The following is a 20,537-nucleotide window of genomic DNA, read 5'->3' as shown; positions in this document are numbered from 1 at the left end:
GATATCGTACCATGGTTGACTTTTACTCCTCTAACCTATTACTTTAACTCTTAATACCTCAAATTATGTGTAAGTAAAAATTATAAAAAAATAATATTTAGAAAATATATATTGATACAACGGAAATTTCATGAAATGCCCTCGAGTTTTGCCATAATTCACCAAACGCCCATCAAGTTTCAATAATTCATAAAATACCCCTCACAATTCGTACAAATACCCAACATACCCTTACTAATAACGGGCCGTTAGTCCGCCGTTAGTCAAGTTTCCAATTCACCCAAATGCCCCTATTAGGAAACTTATTTCACCAAATTCTCCAAATTTAAATATAGCTATTCTGATGTTCAGACGGCTAGTTTTTGTGTTTCAAAAGTGGTTCTTGGTCATGGTTGGCTATAAAAACCCCTTTGCTGAATGGTTCTTGTATTTTAGATGTTATTTTACTTTACTTTGCTAATTTCATAAGATTTGTGTCATGAGTTTTCTTTCAAAATCATCTTCCACACCCAATCATTCCACATATATTAGGGTACCTAACAAATTTTGTTATTGTGGTAGGAATGGAGGTTGAAGTGGTGTTCCACAAGCTCTTCTGGATAGCTGCTAATGCTTTTTGGGGTAGTTTTTTGCACATCTGTTGTGATCTTGCACATATTCGTTGAGTAGAAAATAACATTAAATGTAGTTGGTGGAAAGATGTTTTGTAAGTGAAGCTAAAAACAGAAATCCTTCCCACTTTGGTATTTTGTGCAGATTATGCAACATCAATTATTTATTAAATGTGAATTTGTTTCTCATTACTTGTGTTTACTTCATGATTACAAACAGTAAAATTACAAACATCAATATCCCCATTTGTATTACAACTTTGACTACTTTTTGTTGTTGTTTTAGCTTCTTCTTCATTTGCTTCAATTCTTCTTGCATCTTACTGTTTCGCCTGTTTTCAATACTTTCTCATTCGTCTAAGCTTCCCCCGCATTGTCCTTCGTGTTGTTGCCCCTTGTTTTTTTGCTCAACTACTCCCTTTCACCATCTCAGATTGTTTCAAGGATCACACTTGTAGTACAACCTTTGTGGATTGAGTGTTGTATTAGAGCTTCGAATGACAAATTTCCTACCACAATAACAAAATTTGGTAGGTACTCTAATATATATGTGGACTCATTGGGTGTGGATGATGATTTTGAAAGAAAACTCATGACAAAAATCTTATGAAATTAGCAAAGCAAATCAAAATAACATCTAACTTACAAGAACCATTCAGCAAAGGGGCTTTTATAGTCGACCGTGACCAACAACTACCTTTCAAACACAAAAACTAGTCGCTGAAACATCAAAATAGCTATATTTAAGTTTGGGGCATTTGGTGAAAAAAGTTTCACAATAGGGGCATTTGGTGAAATAAGTTTCAGAATAGGGGCATTTGGGTGAATTGAAAACTTGGCTAACGGCAGACTAACGGTCCGTTATTAGTAAGGGTATGTTGGGTATTTGTACGAATTGTGAGGGGTATTTTATGAATTATTGAAACTTGATGGGCGTTTGGTGAATTATGGAAAAACTCGAGGGCATTTCATGAAATATCCGTTGATACAAATATAACATGGCCCCACATGACTACAATTTTTTACATACAAATTACAAAAAATGACCAAAATCATAATGTGAATAGTGTGAAAAATCAAATGGTGCGATATTTACGAAATGGAGAAAATATAACTAATTTTTTTTTATTATTATATCGATCAAGTTGTAACCCCTAAAAGCACGAGGGAGTACTCTTCTTACATTTTCAGACTAATCAGTTTTTGTCCTTTTATCTGTGGTTTTATTCTGGTACTACGTACATTTTAACGTGCTTAGAGTCTTAGACCGTGTAGAATGGAAAAACAAAATAAATAAATAAATAGACTACGGCACTACGCATGTTTGTTTAGTCAAATTAAAGCCATCATGGATTCATGGCTGGAAATAACAATTCGAGTCAAGTTGGGTGAGATCTTTTAGTTAACTATTGTAATCTTTTGGTTATAATTCGGCTCGAAATTGGTGATCACGATTCACGACTCACGAGGTAATACACTTTATATTCGGTCGTTTTTTTTTTTTTTTTTGCCTATCATTGCACAGGTTAATTTATGTTGTTGTGTATTACTCCCTCTGTATTTATTTAAGGATACACTTGTCTTTTCTGTCGTATTTATTTAAGAGATACACTTGTCATTTTTAGTAACTTATCAACCTCATCATCTAATTAAATAATATATCTACATCCCACCTCCATCCCCCACTCCCTAAAATGACATGGTCTCCACTTGTTTTTCTTATTAAAATATCAACTCAACTCCACTTGTTTTATTATTTTATTTCATTCAATTCTTTTTCTTAATACGCGTGCCCGACTAAGTATATCTCTTAAATAAATACGGAGGAAGTATTTGATTTTTGACATTTGATATGGAGTTATATTAACATATATCTGATTATATCTTTTAAAAAATGATAAAAGACTATTTATCAAATTATGTCTTTTAAATATTCGCTTAATCTTATCTTTTCAAAAAAATCACTTTTCCTTATCCTAAACGTATTTACTTTATTTTATAATTTCTAAATCTTAATATTTAAATACTTTATCCGTTCTGTAAATATCGTACCATTTTGTTTTTACACTATTCACAATACGGCTTTGACCATTTTTTGTGATTCACACGTAAGAAAATTGTAGTCATGTGAGGTCATGTTAGATTCGTATCGATATATATTTTCTAAATTTCAATTTTTTATAACTTTACTTACACATAATTTGAGATATTAAGAGTTAAAATAATATGTTAGAGAATCAAAAGTTAACCATGGTGCGATATTTATGAAACGGATGAAGTATAATTATTGATTAGATCGACAATCCTACATGGATGCTTTAAATGCTCACCAAAAAATCTTCCCTATATATATTTACTAGATTAGATCCCGTGCATGCACGGATTTTGATATTTTGTTTTCACAAAATATTTAGCTGAATATCTCCCAAACTACTGCATAGTTAGAACATTTTTAACATACTCGTTTAAATTTATTCATCTAATATGCATATTTAAAATGCTAATATGACAACTTGACCAAAATATTGAGTGATATGTTTTCCATTATTAATATAGCGATTTGGCTAATATATTACCAATGTAGAATAATTATTATTACGTCATATCTATTATTGCCATAATTTGTAAACTAAAATTTGTGTCCATACATAAATAGCTTATAAAAAAAGGTAGAGAATAAAAATAAAATAAAACAGATACACTTTTTTGGGAAAGTGATTTTTGGAGGGGAACAATCGCACCTGGAATTGACACGTGTCATTCCTGTTGTCTCTTTTAGTATATAGTAATACTAGATTATTATTTATTTATTATTATTAATATTATTATTATTATTAGATTTAATTATCTCCTACGTGGTCCCTATACTCACTCACATTATCTTTTTACTACAATAAATAATTCACTCACTTTAATCACGTTCTTATTACATGACACAACTCTTTAATAATGTTTGTCAATGCACGATTTCAAACATTAATATTTTCAATTATGGATAAAAAAAAGTTGATATTTAAATAATACTTATTGAGACGAATCTAACAAAATCCAGACGAATATATTTTTTTATTAATTATAAATCACAGAAGAAAGTCAAAAGAACATGTGTAAATAGTGTCCAAAATCCAATTGCACGATTTAAAAAGTTTTAAAATTAAAATTGTCCTAAATTAAAAATATAAATATTTATATTAGTAGAACTCCGTATTAATGTTGTTCACTGAGTTAAATAGACGTTATTTTATTATAAAATAATTATTACAAATTGAGATGAAATCAACATTTTACGCCTTAATTAGTACGTTGTACTACTTATTGCAACACAAAATTTATGTTACTATTACTTTATTAGTTCCATTTTTTTATTATTTTAATGTCATAAAGGATATTATTGCGTACTCCGTACATAATCTATACTATTATTAAATCTCCAAGGCAAGGGATGTCACGTTGCGAGAGTTGGTGGGGGAACTCACCTTGTGATTTGGAGGTCACAAGTTCGAGCCCCATCAACTGCGAAATGCTTGGGAGTGGCTCAAGTGATGACCTGCGGAGCTGGCTGGTTAACCTGTGCTAGGTGCTGGTTCAGTTAGGATCCCTTCTTCTTACCTATTAAAAAAAAAAAAAAAAAAAAAAAAAAAAAGGATGTCACATTGCGAATTCCTCAATTTTATTATCACAAAAAATGTTAGTATTAATGTTCGAACCCATGACCTCTTATTTATAACTTTAACCATCTCTTCAATGATATAACGTATGACTCTATAGTAATGAAAAAAACACAAAAGTCATTCTTATAAATATTAAAACTTTAATGCCCAATATATATTTGAATAACAACCTATTACAAACTTTTACTTAATCCTTTCTTAATTACTCAGATCATGCATAAAAAAAAGTCAATTATTACACTACTTCTTTAGATAATCAATTTTGTTTTTCCAATAACATATAATTTTTGTTATTCAATCTAATATATATATATAAAGGGGAGTTTTTTCAAAAGCATTTAGAGCGTCCACGTAGGATTTCCACGTCATCACATATAATTAAATTATTAATTAATTAAATAAATAATATTAGAGTCTTTCCATGATTAACCACTTAATATGATAAAGATAGATTCCAACTAAAATCTATCCTACTTCTCTTCTCCCTTTTTGTATATATATACATATAAACTTCTTTTCAGGATCCACCAAAACTCACGTATAACACAAAAAAATCTACGTAATTTTTTTTTTGTACACAGCATAATTGTTTATGCTCCATCGGCTTAAGAACTTGCTATTCGTTGATGTGTGTTCATGTAATACTATTTTGTATGCCTACTGGATATTGATATATTTGAATTTTAGTTTTTGTTGTGCTCTTGATTTCATCTTGCTTAAGTAACTCACGTACATAAATTCTTTGCTATGTTTCAGCGCAAAAGTCGATGGTTCAAGGAGGGTGATCGATTCAACAAGTTATACGGAGTAGTAGTTATTATAATAAATGGTAATTGTAATTTCAATTACCTTAATAATTTTTACATAAAAAAATCTTTTTGGTGCAACCACGAAAGAAATTTGTAATAGTTATGATAATTATGATTAAGTATAATAGAGTTCTATTTGCATTAAACCTATTTTTTCTTCCAATTACAAATTATATGACTTTATACCCATATCTAACCATCAACATAACAATTTTTTTTTAAAAAAATATAGCTTAAATAAATAAGGTTTATTCATATTTTTATTAATTAAAAAAAGATTTGCCGTGAAATTAGCATGCTGGTAGTTAGATAGATTTTTTGATTTTGTTAATATGTTGGTAGATCTTAATAAAAAGGTAATTATGGTAGTTAGGATAGATTTATCTATCCAAAATCATAGGATGGATTATCTCCATCGAAAAAAGTTATAGGGATTAGTTTACAAATTTGAACGACTTATTAATTTTTGAGTAGATAATTATTGTAACGGGCTTCAAAATAAAGTGTGAGAGTAAATTATTCATTTAATTTGCATTTGTAGTTTGATTAAAAAAATGGGTGTAATCTTAATGGCCAATTCATAATTTCGCGATGATACGGATTGTCGATTTCGCCAATTTTTTGAATCTACCCAAGATGATGGAACTCCAGCTAATGAATATGTACTTTTCATTACAAACCCGTGCATCGCACGGGCTTCAATACTAGTTTATAATAATTGACACTTTAAGAAATTTCCTATGTTTATAAGTGAAATAGAAAAAAAAAAGTTTTATACAGAGTACCAACCAAGTAAGACTTGAAAAAATAAAGAATCTGAACATAGGGACTGTTCTGAAAATTCTCATATATTTAGAGGAAATTATGTAATATGACAACAAATTAAATAAAACAAATACAAAAAGTTTTGCAAAGAAAAAAATCATTAATCAGACAAAAACAAATAACAAAAACAATAAAATTTGGGGCATCGCCCGGGTCACTAACTACTCCCTCCGTCCCGGAATACTCGATCCGGTTTGACCGGCACAGAGTTTAAGGGACTTGAACTGACTTATTTAATTTAATAGGTAGTAGTTGATAGTAGGGTATTATTTTATTGTAGTTAATGGGAAATGTGTAAAGGGATGGGGTTGGGGGAGAGTAGGGGTTGAATTTTTAATTATTTTTTGTATGGAGTAGGGGGTAGGTGGGTTAATAGGGGTGGAGTGAGAAATAATATAATATTGTTAGAATATTTTCATTTTTAGAAACAGGTCAAGTATTAAGGGATGGCCCGATAAGGAAAACAGGTAAAGTTTTCCGGGATGGAGGGAGTAGTTGTTTATTAAACTACGTATTACTTCATCCATTCCAATGTTCTATAAAGTTCTACAAATTTACTACTCCATTCGTTCTTAAATGCTAACTAGCATTTGAGCCCCAATGCAATGCACAATAGCATTTTTAAGGTGTTATACGAACTTGTATTGCTCAACCTACAATAATTTCCGGTATTATGATATAAATATATAATTAAATAGAACCACGTGTATATATTTAAGATTATTAATAAATTAATCTAACAACATTTAGAAGGAACAATCAACGATAATGATATATAATATGATGTCAATATAAAAACAAACCATTAATAAAATAATCATAATACATTGACGAAAAAACAAACTTAGCCATAAAAAAAAAAATAGACACACAAAGTAAAACACACATTACCTCTGAAAATGGTATGATGATATAGAGTGATTGTGTAAGTGATACAACGAAAATGATTGTTAGTCAAATTATTTATAAGAGGGTGTATGGAAGATGAGAGGTTGATGAAGAAGGTGTTTAGTTTCTTATGATTTATTTTGAGTTAATTTTTTTAAAAAAGCTATTAACTCATAAATACTAATGTTTATTGTTATTGTTATGGAATATTAATAACACTGTAAGTTAGCTCATTTAGTTTTGATTATTTATTTTTAGGGGTGTATTTTAGATTTTTTTTTTTTATGGGAAGTCTTTTGGGTTTTCCTTCTTTTAATACAAGTTGATATCTTTTTATTTTTCTATTTTAATTAAGAAAAAAAAATGGGAGATTGATGAGGTGAGGACACATGTCTCATTATCACCTATGATTTTAGTTTTTAAATACTAGGTATAGATAGATAAATTATGTAATGATATCTATAGTCCAAGGAGAAATAAAGCTAGAATCTTAGAGGAGGGGAGGCGGCGTTTAGCTGGAGGGTTAGAATTGAATTAGATATCAAACCAAGCATTGTACTCCCTTTGTATTTATCTAAGAGATACACTTGCTTTTTCCGGCCGTATTTATTTAAGAGATAGACTTGCCATTTTAATAACTTATCAACCCCACCATCTAACTAAATAATATATTTACACCCCACCCCCACTCCCTAAAATGACATGGTCCCCACTTGTTTTTCTTATTAAAATATCTACTCAACCCCACTTGTTTTATTACTTTATTTCATTCAATTCTTTTTCTTAATACCCGTACTCGGCCAAGTGTATCTCTTAAATAAATACGGAGGGAGTAATATATAACTCATTACAAACGTTCAAATAAGTTGTAATAAATTTAATTAATTTCAGATAAGATAAGGTCATGAAAAATAAATAAAAATTAGGAGATTATATAGAACGCATGATAGCTAATTAAGTGCACAATTTTAAACCTTGTAAAAGTAATTAAAAGAAACAAGGTTTTTCTAATGTGTGCCCATGGGCACATATTAAGAAAACAGATTCTATACTAAAATATTTAATAGTGAAGTATATTTACAAGTTTATGGTAAGTTGAATATGTCGTTTGTGAAATAATAAAATCGTCATTATTTCCTTTCTTACCAAGGTTACCACCCTTTCCTAATTTTTCTATCGATTTATTTTAGTCTATTTTCAAATAACAACAATCAAATATCACTACAAGAATTTGTATCTTTAACGACAACCTAATTACGACGGGTCAAAAATCCCGTCGCAAAAGCCTTTTGCGACGGGGCTAACAACCAAACAATGACGGGAATAACCGTCGCAAATGTCTTTTATGACGGGTTTACGATGGATTTACGACGGGATTTTCTATTAACGACGGCCCCCTTTTATGACGGGTTCGCGACAGGAAATCCCGTCGTTAATCAACGATTATTGGCCTTTCACGACGGGATTTCCCGTCGTTAATAGTGCAATTTCTTGTAGTGTATGAAACTCGGGGAACGCCGCCTAATATCACCTGAATGATTTTTTTCCACAAACAAAGTCATCCACTTAAATATTTTCAACACTTTGTTCTTTCATTCTTTCATTCTTTTACTTAAAACTTTTAATAAGAAATCCAGGATTTATTTTTCAATTAAACTACTGGAAGTTTAAGTGAGAATTCTGTAACTTTTTTTGAAGTATGCAGACAAAAAATGAAAAGGATAAATGATGGATAATCAGAAAGACTCTTGTATAAGCGTACAAAAGTGTCTTTCAGAAAATATTTTAATTGTTAGTCTAAAATATTGTTAATTTTGTTGGTGTTACCATCCGATTCACCCTTAGTGCTAATCCGGATTCGAGGCGAGTTTAAAATGTTGTTCGCAATAAAGAATAAAGGAGTAAGAAAATAGATTACGGGAGACATGTAAGGGAATATAAATTCTACCTCCCCATTTAACACACCTACCTAATTAAGAGATAAAATTCCACAAAATAAAATATTTAGTATAGAATTTATTTTCTTAATGTGTGCCCATGGGCACACGTTAGAAATACTCTTAATTAGGATCACAAAAAAAAAAAGTTGCATTGGAAACCTACCCCTTGTACTATATTTCCCTTCCCCCTGTACTATATTCTACTTTCTCATACAAATTAATCATCAATGTATTATTACCTCGTTTCATTAAGTTTTTTGCGCTTTGAAAGTATGACCAATAATCAAAATTTTGACCATAGATTCCCACTATTATTTTTATAAAAAATTATCATGAGATATCTTATTAGATTCGTCTCAAAATATATTTTATAAATGTCAAGTTTTTATAATTTTTTGTCGACAGAATTGGATATATTAACGGTCAAATATTATACCGGAGTCCGTGCAAATAGTAAGTGAGATTTTTTTTTGAAACAGAGGTAGTATATTTCAATTTCCCACCAACTATATTCCACTTTTTGGTCAAACAAGACTATAATTTTGGGACGGGAGTATAATCTACTTTAATATACTCCCTCCGAATCTAAATGTTTTTCCCATTTGCAATTTTACGCGGTAACTAAGTAGAAAAAAAAAAAAAACATTGAGAGTTGATAATAATTTATTGTTGTATTTTATGGGGAGTTGTTGTCTTTGCTAATTTTTTTCACAAGAATACAAAACAAATTTTAAAGTTTTGATTTGTAAGAGCCAATAGAATTTAAAGAATCAAAATGCGAACTCATCAATCCATCAATACTTAAACTAACCAATGAGAATGCATGATTTTATATTGATAAATCAATAAGATTACAAGGTTAAAAAGGAAAGAAAACAAATTAGAATATCATTTATGGACACTTAAAAAGGAAATGGAGAAATCATTTAAATTCTGATGGAGTATATAAGTTGAAAAAAAAGCAACAAGCATCAACACAAGTTTCAAGGTGAACTACCAGTAAGGCCCTGTTTTTTAGAGCTGAACTGAACTGAGCTGCCAAATAAGTTCTGAAACTGAAATTAAGCCAAAAAGAACAGGGCCTAAGGCAGTAACATACTAAGAAAATAGCAAACTTTATTATAAACCTCTGTCTGTACAAGCTATGAAGAAGAAGACAACAAATATTAACAATTGATTCTTGAAATTCTTGAACGAGAAAGACAAAGTTTGTAAGGTCTTAAGAGTGTACCATTACCAGGCAACGAAACAATCTCTGAATTAGCATAACAAAGTCCGGACTCCGGCCTTAACGTCTACTGCACAAAGCCAAGCTCTCCACATAAGTATCCACAAAATTGATTCTAAGGCCGGCCGTTGATTCTCTAAACCGTCGTATTTCACCAGTTATAATATTGTAAGACATTGGTTCCTGTTCATTATACGACTCGTGGTATACTACAATGAATGTACTTGTACTCTCGTCATAGAATAGCTTCTTATATAACCGTAATTTGGAGAAAATTATATAGGAAACCTTTTTGTATGACCAACATTTAATTGAGAATAGTTCATATGCTTCTGAAGTAGAATCTCCTGAAAACCATACACTCCATGGGTTGTTGCTTAAGTTTTCCTTCATAACCCAAATGCAGGTTCTCTGCTTCGTAACACCAAAGACTGCCATTGATTCACCTAGGTTAAACAGATGCATTGCCATTTCGGGATCTTCAACAACTGGCAATTTCACATAGTTAAAACCTTCCACACCAAAGTCGAACCATGTTTAGGTCCGTATTCAAAAACCGGTTCGTATTCATCACTCTGTTGATTTGGTTCTTTTTTATCAGACACAAGCCAATACACAGCCCCATGAGAATAATAACTTTTCCAATTATTAGAGGAACAATAACCCTCTTTGTATATTTCGACATACCCCATACTTCGAAAAAATCTAACAGGAAAATCAATCATAGCGGTTTTGGTCCTCCAAAGATGATCACTAAATGAATAAATTGAAATTGAAACTGATAAATTCTTAACCGAAAAGCGAAAGGCAGCCACTTTATATTCATTACTAGAAGGGACAAATCCAATAATATATATAGGAGCATCAGTTTGTGTGACGCCAGGACAACGGGGAAGAACAGTAGATTTTTGTATAGACGGGTTCAATAGCTTAATCTGATCATACATACCACAATTCAGCGAAAGCAAAACCAAACCATTACAGTATCCAAGAATGTCAAGTCTTCCACTCATCTTCTGCCGAAATGTTGTAGTTAATGTAAACTTATACCTTAGAAGAACTTGAAGTGTACTGTATTCCATCGAATCATCCAAGACTAGTAAACGATTTTTGGCTGTGTTATTCTTGTAAAGACTGAGATGCTTCGAAAAGAATTCAGGTTTATCGATCGTAGAACACCAAGCTCTACAAACAGTCCTGAATCTTACTAGGGTTTTCGCCGGCAGCCTCGCCAATACCTCCGTCCACAACTCTGGTGGTAAATCCAGCTCCGGTCGTAAAACGTTACATCTCATCAATTTATTGTACGTCCTTTTCATGTTCCCCTTACTGACTAGGGAGGAGGGATCGATGAAGTTGAGAGAAGGGAGATGAAAGAATTAGGTTTAGAATATAGGGTTATACTTTTGTAAATTGTAGGACCATATATATGGAGTATAAAATTATAAACCCTAAAAAACCTAAGTCCAGGGGGATTAGAATTCCTACGGCTTGTTGTAACACCAAGCACGCAGACCCCCCTAACTTCATTTATTTGTTAAACGGGTTGGTTAGGTGGGTTATAGTTAACTAGATTAGATTCCGTGCACGCACGAATTTTGATCATTTTTTCACAAAACATTTAACTGAATATCCTAAACTACTGCATAGTTATATCATTTTTAACATATTTATTTAAATTTATACATCTAATATGCATATTTAAAATGCTAATATGGTAATTTTAACAAAATATTGAGTGATATATTTTCCATTATTAATATAGCGATCGATTTGCCTAAAATATTACCAATTTAGAATTATTATTATTACGTCGTATCTATTATTGCCATAATTTATAAACTAATTTTGTTTCCATGCATAAATAGTTTATAACAAAAGGTAGAGAATAAAAAATAAAATAAAACAGAAACACTTTTTGGCGGGAAAAATCGCACCAGGAATTTACACGTGTCATTTCTGGTGTCTCTTTTAGTATATAATAATAGATACTTCGTAATAGATACTACATGGATAATAGATAATAGATAAATACTTTCGGGCTTGGGTTTAGTTCGGGTCATCAGTTTTGAGTTCCGGTTTACAAATGCTTAGCTTGTTCATGACCTAGAGTGTTTAGATTTGGGCGACTCAACGGGTTGAGAAACTTTAAGACACGTATTATGCTTTGATAACTAGTTCTGGTAACACTAACCGTAGGTATCTCAATCAATAAATTATACTTCCTCTGTTCATAAATACTCGCAACGTTTGATATTTTTACACTATTTACATATTCCACTTTGACTATTGTTAGTGATTTATATGTCAAATAAAACATAGTCATGTGAGATCTTGTTAGATTCGTCTCAATACGTATTTTCAAAATATCAACTTTTTATAATTTTTGCTTGGAGAGAATTTAAGATATTGACAATCTAAAATGTGCATTGGCATGCGTGAAAATGACAAACGTTGCAAGTATTGAGGAAGTACAAAATATGCTCACATGCATAATAATAACAAAGTATCATATACAAATTTATATGTAGTCAAATTCAACAAAAAAATGACGTATAAGTCAAACCAAAATGGTATTTCACCCAATAATAATAACAATGATGGTGATCTTCCTGTACCTCAGTTGATTTGAGTTTCCATGACTGCTCCTGCTTGTTTGTTTTTGTCCATGTATTGGTGATGGTGTAGGCATTAAAAATGTGATAAATGCCACGTCATCATTTTTGTCCCGTAAAAGTCAAATGTTGACTTCTATTAATTAAATGTCATATAAATTATTTTCTATGAAAGTCTATCCAAATTATTGTTTAGTTAAATTAAGTCTTGAGTCCTGTTTCATATCAACTTGGCGAAGAAGGTTGACCAAATTCTATCCTAACTCGGTATTTGAGCATGGTTACAATTTCTCTTTTATTATTTCCAAAATGTTGAGATTATTTCTCATGGAGATAATCTGAGTAAGTGTTCAGTCCTGGATCAAGAAAGCCAAAAAAAATAAAAAGGGGCGGTCCAAGGAGATCAAAGTTTGGGCCATCACAATGGACCAAGTTCGGCTGGGCTAAAAGGCCAAGTATTACTCCTGGTTCTAGTAAAAGGCAGATGCTGGAGTATCAAAAAAAAAATGCAAGCAAGATTTCGAGATCGAACCACGAGCAAACACTCAAAGCTTCGTGTACGTGACCGATCCCGAGGGGGCAATTTGTAGGCATTAAAAATGTGATAAATGCCACGTCATCATTTTTGTCCCGTAAAAGTCAAATGTTGACTTCTATTATTTAAATGTCATATAAAAAAATAAAAGGATAAATGATGAATAATCCGAAAGACTCTTGTATAAGCGTATAAAGTGTCTTTCAGGAAAATATTTTAACCGTTATACTAAAATATTGTTAATTTTTTTGGTTAATACCCGATTCACTCTTAGTGCTAATCCGGATTCGGGGCGAGTCTAAAATATTGTTTGCAATAAAGAAAAAGGAGTAAGAAAATAGATTGCGGGAATCCAATTGTCTATTGGTTCACTGATGATTGGGGCTGAACTTGGTAGGGAGGAGTGGAACCTATCCACCCATAATTCGTGCCGAATCCGGATTAGCCTTAAGAGTGAACCAGGTGCTAACACCAAAAAAAAAAAAAAAAAAAAAAGATTACGAGAGACATGTAAGGGAATATATATTTTACCTCCCTATTTAACACACCTACATAATTAAGAGATAAAATGCCACAAAAAAAAATATATAGTATAGAATCTGTTTTCTTAATGTGTGCCAATGGGCACACTTTAGAAAAACCTATTATTTACTACTCTCTCAGTCTCTTTTTATATACTTTGTATAACTTATTATTTATTGCTCTTTCGGTCTCTTTTTTATTCTTCCTGTTTGGAATATTTTTGTACTAGGCAACGAACAATCTCTGAATTAGTATAAAAAAGTTTGATCTTCACGTCCACTGCACAAAGCCAAACTCTCAACATAAGTATCCACAAAATGACTCCTCAGGCCGGGTATAGATTTTCTCAAACGTCGTATTTCATGAGTTATAATATTGTAAGACCTTGGTTCATCATACTTATCTCTTTGACGAACTTCAAGTGTACTGTATCCCTTCGAATTCTCCATAACTAGTAAACGATTCTTGTCAACATTATTCTTGTAAAGACTAAGATGCATCGATAAGAATTCAGGTTTATCGATCTTAGAGCACCAAGCTCTACAAACACACCTGAATCTTACCAGAGTTTTCGCCGGCAGCCTCGCCAATACGTCCGTCCATAACTCTGGTGGTAAATCCAGCTCCGGTGGTAAGACTTTACAATTGTTGTTCTTCCTTTTCCGGTTCCTTCTTCTTCTGCTCCTCATGTCGACTAGGGCCGGAGAAGGGATCGATGGAGTTGGGGGAAGGGAGTGGAAAGAATTAGTTTATGACCTTATACTTCGTGTATATAAATAGGGATTATATTGTATACGGAGTTTTTACATATATAAACACTAATAACCTAAGTCAATGGGGATTACTACTGGAGTATATCCGTACAAGTTTATATGTAGTCAATTAAATTTAACTATAAAATGACACGTAAGTCAAACCAAAATTATTTTATAAATTTAATTATAACTAACTATAGTAACAATAACGTGTTATTAGGCTTATAATCATTTACAATCTCAATTATTACTATAAATACACTTATTTTCAATCGGTGGGAAAAAAACGGGTTCGGTCGGGTTGTGACCCATTATTTTCAGTTTGTTCGAGTTCAGATAAAATTATTCCAAGTCACAAAAGTTTGTTCAAGTCCGGCCCGGTACGTATTTTGGGTTTGTTCGATTTTTGACAGGTTTAAGAGAGCCTCTTACGGAAAAATGTTTGAAGGATCATCACAATTCAATCCCCGAAAAATTAATCTCAATCGACAGGTACGATCTCTATACCATGGACAACTAGGCCAGATTTATGCAAACCAATCTCTGTACCCATCAATGTCATCTCCAAAACATCAACATTATCATCAACCCCGTTGAAGTATTTGCCCATATCTATCTTTATCCATTTATTACCAATAATATCACAATCGATAGTGTCTTCAACCTCTGCATCATCATACATTTCACCATGTATTGGTCGAGCTTTGAGATAGAATGTCTTTGAAGTATAGTTGCCTCTCACATATGCACCATTCGTGTCGATTCTCGACAAGAACACCCTAATAGGGTACACATCGAAACCATACGAGGTAGCTTCGAGCATGAAAGAGAAATACATACGGTAAGTTGTGTTTGGAGATAGCAATTGTGCTCTTATTCTTCCTGTTATGTGGAGCTCGTTTACTCCTATAAGTTCTGCCACCTCTAGGAATCTGTAACGAATGAAAGCTCTGTTTTATTCAACTTATTCTGTAAAAATATATACTACGTATAAACTATCTCGTCTGAAATAAGTCAAAATAAATTTCTAGTAATCGAATCAAATAGGGCCTAATTAGGTTCGCTTCATTTGGATGTGGAAAGTGTGAGGAAAAAGAGATCCATACCTGGACTTGGGTTTGGGCGGCTTTCCCCTCCAACAACCAAACACATCACCCGATGCAAATATTAGTCTTCTAGCACCAATCATATAACTTTTCTTCCCTGTCCATTCATCCAATGAAAAGCTCTACAAAGGTATTGAAGATATATTAGAGGTGTGTAGGAAAGTAAGCTCAATAACTATCCTAACCAATACATCCTTCTCAAAAAGTAACATCGTTTTTTATTTTAGTAGGTAAGAAGAATGAACCCTACTGAAGAAGAGCTCAACCATATGACCTCAAGATCACAAGGAAAGTCCCCACTGACTCCAACAACTTATGTTAGTTTGTATAAAAGAAACATGTTTTGTGTCACATAGTGTGATTGCAAGCGTTTGTTTTGATGAGACTAAATACGGAGTAGTTACTTTGTTTACTTTCATTAACCAATACTTGGTCTGACGAATAAGAACCCTAGACCGCCTCAATGATAGAGAATTTAACAATGCTTAACAAAAATATATAAGTAATTAGACAAAAAAAAATCATATGCTAAAAAGCTTACCATGTTTCCATCTTCTAAGAGAATGAAAGAACGGCAAAGGAGGAGGACGAGGTATTTTACGGAAGGAGAAGTAGTCGACGAGCGTTCAACGAGGGGGTGGAAATCGGACGGTACTAATTTCTTCCACACTAAACCGGAGTTGGCAATGTAGTATAAATTCTTACATACGACGGAACAACGAAGAACACAAGAAGGAGTTGTGAGTGACAGGATTTGAGATAAACATCCTTCTGGTAAATCCAACAATTTTGTCTCCTTGTTATTTTCTCGCTCCTTCATTTTCGACATTTTGCTACAAGTTTAATGGAATTAAGGATAAGTTAAAATGGTATTTAAAGGGGGGATTTCTTGCATTTCAAGCTATTTTAAGACGACCAAGAACAAACGTTGATTTCCTCCCTTATTAGTCCATTCTTAGATTATTTGAGTCAATTTCACACTTGTATAAGTTGGACTTTAGATGCTTCCATGCACTAGGATAATGCACACTTTTTGTTTTGTTAATGTTAAAACATTGTTATTGCGCGCTTTTGATTAATTAGTGCGTATGTCACCGGCTGCCGGACAGAAATTCCAAATTCCAACCACCCAAATTGAAACATTCTCAACTAACACTATAGGGAATTATAGGGATTATATTATTTAGGATAGACTGATAGAGTACATATAGCTAAGATGCGAATATGTGATTGGTTATAATAATGGCTCGAGTATCAAATCATATAATCTGTACTATATTGCCCGACCCTTATACTAATGCATGGCTTGTAGGGATGGCAATCACATCCGAATCCGAACCGAGTCCGCCCCGATTTGAAGAAAAAATTCCTATCCGAATTTGAGAAAAAAAAGTCCGAATCCGAATGGATTTGGATCGGATATGGAGTATGTAGAGACTTCAACTTGAGTCCGATCCCGAGTCCAAATCCGACCCAAAATTATTTCAAAGTGTATAAGATTTTTTTTAAAAGGAAGTTCCCAATGTAATATATTTAAATAAAGCGCGTATATTTGTAAATTTATTAATTTATTAGAAACTCATTAGATTTTGGTAAATGAGAAATATGATTTCAAATTTATTTTAGAATTAAAAAAAATACAAGTTCTGTGTAAGTAAAGTTAACGCATGATTTGGATTTGGATATGGATATGGATTCGGATTTTAGATGCATTTTGGAGTCCTGATTTTAAATGGATATGAATACAATTTTGAAGTCCGGATTTGGAGTTTACTACATCCGGCCCGAGTCCGATCCATTGTCATTCCTAATGGCTTGAGTATAAAATCATATACTTTGTACCTAACCGTGTGACCTTTAGTTATGAAGGCCGGTTTGGAATTGAACATCGGGAGAGTTTAAGTTAATTAGGATCGAGAAGCATTTAGAATTTTAGATATTTCCCTAAAAAAAAAAAAAAAGGATTTTAGATAAACATACAAGACTAGTAGGATGTAATTGATTGCTAAATACGGAGAACTCTGTAAGGTTGTAGTAACCTTTACACGAGCATTACTAATTGACCCAGGGGATATACATACATAGTGAGGTGTATAACATATTTGATACTAATGTAAGTACGTCGTATCATGTATGTAACATGTTACAATTTTGTGACTAGGCAATCATATTGGACAAGATGTTACGCATAATTAACAAAATTCCAAAACTATCTCTAATCACGGGAGTATTTAATCGATCATACAATCGAATGTATTCTTACACCACTTCAATCATCGTCTCCATAAAAGACTACTATACAAACATGATAGGGGCTAATAAATTTGCTCTGATACCATGTTAAATAATATGCAATGAGTATGACTATTCAATAAGCAAGAAGAGAGCTATGTCCAATTATAAGTTTAGCATCGGTTTCACACTAAAATCAATTGGCAACAGTGGGTATTCTCCCCTGTTTTTCCAATGTGTGACAACTCACGTGTAGGTAACATTGAGTTTTAACATGTTTGACTCGATTCAAGTCCTAAGAAAGAAGATCATCGATCGATCAATCGACAGGTAAAATCTCAATACCCTGGACAACGAGTCCAGACTTGCGCAAACCAATCTCAGTACCCATCAATGTCATCTCCAAAACATCAACATTATCATCAACCTGGTTGAAGTATTTCCCCATATCTATCATCATCCATCTATTACTAATATCACAATCCATGGTGTCTTCACTCTCTACATGAGTCACATGACCATACATATCAGCATGCATAGGTCGTCGTGGTTTGAGATAGAATGTCTTTGAAGCATCATTGTAGCTACTACCTCCTAAATACGAACCATTTTTATCGATCCTCGACACGAAAACCCTAACTGGGTAGACATCGAAGCCATGAGAGGCAGCCTCGAGCATGAAAGAGAAATACATACGGTAAGTTGTGTTTGGAGATAGCAATTGTGTGCTTATTCTTCCTGTTATATGGAGCTCGTTCACTCCTATTAGTTCTGCCACCTCTGAAAATCTGTAATGTAAAATGAACAATTGAACATCGTAAGTTGTAAGCAGAAATAATCCTTTCTTTTGATAAGATGGTTCTAACACATAAAAATGTTTCACCTAAGCAATTAATTTTAAATTTCTTTGAATATTTCACCTAATCTCTTGATTGTATCATAGGTTGTGGCTCGTATGCTAAAAATACGATCCAACATTGCTATATGAAAGTTAAATGGGTTGTAGATTAATGGGTTAGCAAACTAGTTATGGTGTTTTGTTATATGACTTATATCTCCTAAGGTAGTGTTGGGCTACATGAAAGTTATTTGGGCAGCAGATTTTTTTTTTTTTTTTGAAAGTAAAAATTAGTTCATTAATAAAATAGTCATACGACATCTACAATAGAAATCAAAACAATTTGGATCAAACGAAATTCTAATCCGGCAAAACCACGATCGTTGTAGATTAGATCTGGCAATGATAAATACTCTCTTTCACATCGTTGTTTGATACAACATTAACTCAACGAGGAGGTCTTTAGTTCTTGCTTTATTTGATTATTTCCCTTTCTAGTTCGTACTAGGTTTCTCCTCTCTTTTTTACACACACAAAGGAAAAACAAAAACAAAACAAAGATAACTTTCGACCGAGTTGGTATGTTAGGAAAAATTGAATCACTCAACACATTTTCTCATGTTAATTAGTATAAGAACATTTCAAATAAAACCTTAACACATGTCACTATGACCTACCAACGATAAATTGGCATAGCGTATAATTGTATAAAGCTGAGAGTATGTGCACAATAGGTTACTAATTCGAATTCCCCATTAGCAATATGTTTAATTTGCTACAAATTGAGTAAGAACTTAAGTGTGTGCACGTACGTATCATAGATTCATAGTTGATTGTAGAAAGGTAGAGAAACAGAGAACCTGGATTTAGGTTTGGGAAGTATTCCCCTCCAAAAACCAAACATATCACCCGATGCAAATGTTAGTCTTCTAGCACCAATCATATAACTTTTCTTCCCCGTCCATTCATTCAATGAAAAGCTCTACAAAACAATTAAAAACATATCCATAATCATGTCATAAAATTCTTGTAAAAGATGGTCTGACATATTTTAATTCTAACGTAAATTGAACGAAAAAGTCGTAGCTTACCATATGGCCATCTTCTAAAATAATGAAAGAACGACAAAGGAGGAGGACTAGGTGCTTTGTAGGAGGAGAAGTAGATGATGAGCGTTCAACCAGGGGGTGCAAATCAGACGGTACTAACTTCTTCCACACGAAATCAGAGTTTGCAATGGAGTATAAAAGCTTACAGACCAACGAACAACGAAGAACACATGAAGGAGTTGTGAGTGACAGGATTTGAGATAGACATCCTTCTGGTAAATCCAACAATTTAGTCTCCCTCTTTTTGTTTTTTTTGTTTTTCATCTTCAACATTTTGCTTTGATTTTATCTGAATTTGAACAATATTTTAAAGAGAAGGAGGAAGTGTATATTTTAAGACGACCAAGAACAAAAGTAATTGTTGTTAGTCCATTCTAATTAACATGAATCAGTCAATTCCACACCTGTTCTAAGTTACGTTGGACTAGCTTTAGACGCTTCCACTCAATAAATTTGTACTTATTTTTTTTCAATTTTCTTGGTCTTCTGTACTAAAATGAGTTTGACTACATTGATGATTTGACCGAATTTCATGGAAAATCATTTGAAATAATCCCCACATAGGTATATACCTAATGGTGTTTGGTACGAGATAAGGAATTTGAGATATAAGGATGGAGAATTGGTTAGTGGGTTAAGGATAAAGGTTCAGAATTGTTTCAATAAAAAAGTTCGACTCGAGCCTGATTAGTTTGTTAATGAACCAAGATCGAGGCTAAATTTATAGTTCAATAACTAAATGAACCAAATCAAGTGATGTTCACCTTGAAAGCTCGTGAACTCATTAATTTCAGAAAAATAACGCATGTTTATGAGATTATTATGACATGGTATATCCTTTAAATCTTTAATA

The 20,537-nt window shown here is 32.5% G+C and overlaps 4 protein-coding genes across 4 annotated transcripts; all 4 read right to left on the bottom strand.

The window, feature by feature from the left end:
• Positions 1 to 10,469: 10,469 nt before the first annotated feature.
• LOC130461296 (F-box/kelch-repeat protein At3g23880-like) lies at positions 10,470 to 11,291 on the bottom strand. The gene has a single exon (XM_056829320.1). It carries the CDS (start codon positions 11,289 to 11,291, stop codon positions 10,470 to 10,472), a length of 822 nt encoding a protein of 273 aa, XP_056685298.1.
• Positions 11,292 to 13,413: 2,122 nt separating this feature from the next.
• Positions 13,414 to 16,364, bottom strand: LOC110778753 (F-box protein PP2-B11-like). Its single transcript, XM_021983317.2, has 3 exons — positions 16,047 to 16,364; positions 15,506 to 15,627; positions 13,414 to 15,331 (listed from the first exon to the last, which is right to left on the bottom strand). Exons 1-3 carry the CDS (start codon positions 16,332 to 16,334, stop codon positions 14,881 to 14,883), a joined length of 861 nt encoding a protein of 286 aa, XP_021839009.2. The 5' UTR covers positions 16,335 to 16,364; the 3' UTR covers positions 13,414 to 14,880.
• On the bottom strand, positions 13,893 to 14,333 carry LOC110778754 (F-box/kelch-repeat protein At3g06240-like). Its single transcript, XM_021983318.1, has one exon. It carries the CDS (start codon positions 14,331 to 14,333, stop codon positions 13,893 to 13,895), a length of 441 nt encoding a protein of 146 aa, XP_021839010.1.
• Positions 16,365 to 17,590: 1,226 nt separating the features above from the next.
• LOC110778752 (F-box protein PP2-B1-like) lies at positions 17,591 to 19,978 on the bottom strand. The gene is made up of 3 exons (XM_021983316.2): positions 19,667 to 19,978; positions 19,436 to 19,557; positions 17,591 to 18,525 (listed from the first exon to the last, which is right to left on the bottom strand). The coding sequence occupies exons 1-3, from the start codon at positions 19,955 to 19,957 to the stop codon at positions 18,057 to 18,059; spliced, it is 882 nt and encodes a 293-aa protein (XP_021839008.2). The 5' UTR covers positions 19,958 to 19,978; the 3' UTR covers positions 17,591 to 18,056.
• Between the last annotated feature and the right edge of the window lie 559 nt (positions 19,979 to 20,537).

Source organism: Spinacia oleracea, chromosome 5, assembly GCF_020520425.1.
Source record: "Spinacia oleracea cultivar Varoflay chromosome 5, BTI_SOV_V1, whole genome shotgun sequence".
Taxonomy (NCBI): Eukaryota; Viridiplantae; Streptophyta; class Magnoliopsida; order Caryophyllales; family Amaranthaceae; genus Spinacia; species Spinacia oleracea.
This window is presented reverse-complemented; position numbering and strand designations above follow the sequence as displayed.

What these genes read in the sequence shown, in the direction of transcription:
- LOC130461296 (XM_056829320.1), bottom strand. Translation starts at nt 11,291, where the DNA reads ATGAAAAGGACGTACAATAAATTGATGAGATGTAACGTTTTACGACCG.
- LOC110778752 (XM_021983316.2), bottom strand. Translation starts at nt 19,957, where the DNA reads ATGTTGAAGATGAAAAACAAAAAAAACAAAAAGAGGGAGACTAAATTG. An exon ending in TTTTAGAAGATGGCCATATG is followed by an intron (nt 19,558 to 19,666) that starts GTAAGCTACGAC and finishes ATTGTTTTGTAG; the next exon opens with AGCTTTTCATTGAATGAATG. An exon ending in CTTCCCAAACCTAAATCCAG is followed by an intron (nt 18,526 to 19,435) that starts GTTCTCTGTTTC and finishes TTTACATTACAG; the next exon opens with ATTTTCAGAGGTGGCAGAAC.
- LOC110778753 (XM_021983317.2), bottom strand. Translation starts at nt 16,334, where the DNA reads ATGTCGAAAATGAAGGAGCGAGAAAATAACAAGGAGACAAAATTGTTG. An exon ending in TCTTAGAAGATGGAAACATG is followed by an intron (nt 15,628 to 16,046) that starts GTAAGCTTTTTA and finishes ATACCTTTGTAG; the next exon opens with AGCTTTTCATTGGATGAATG. An exon ending in CCGCCCAAACCCAAGTCCAG is followed by an intron (nt 15,332 to 15,505) that starts GTATGGATCTCT and finishes CATTCGTTACAG; the next exon opens with ATTCCTAGAGGTGGCAGAAC.
- LOC110778754 (XM_021983318.1), bottom strand. Translation starts at nt 14,333, where the DNA reads ATGAGGAGCAGAAGAAGAAGGAACCGGAAAAGGAAGAACAACAATTGT.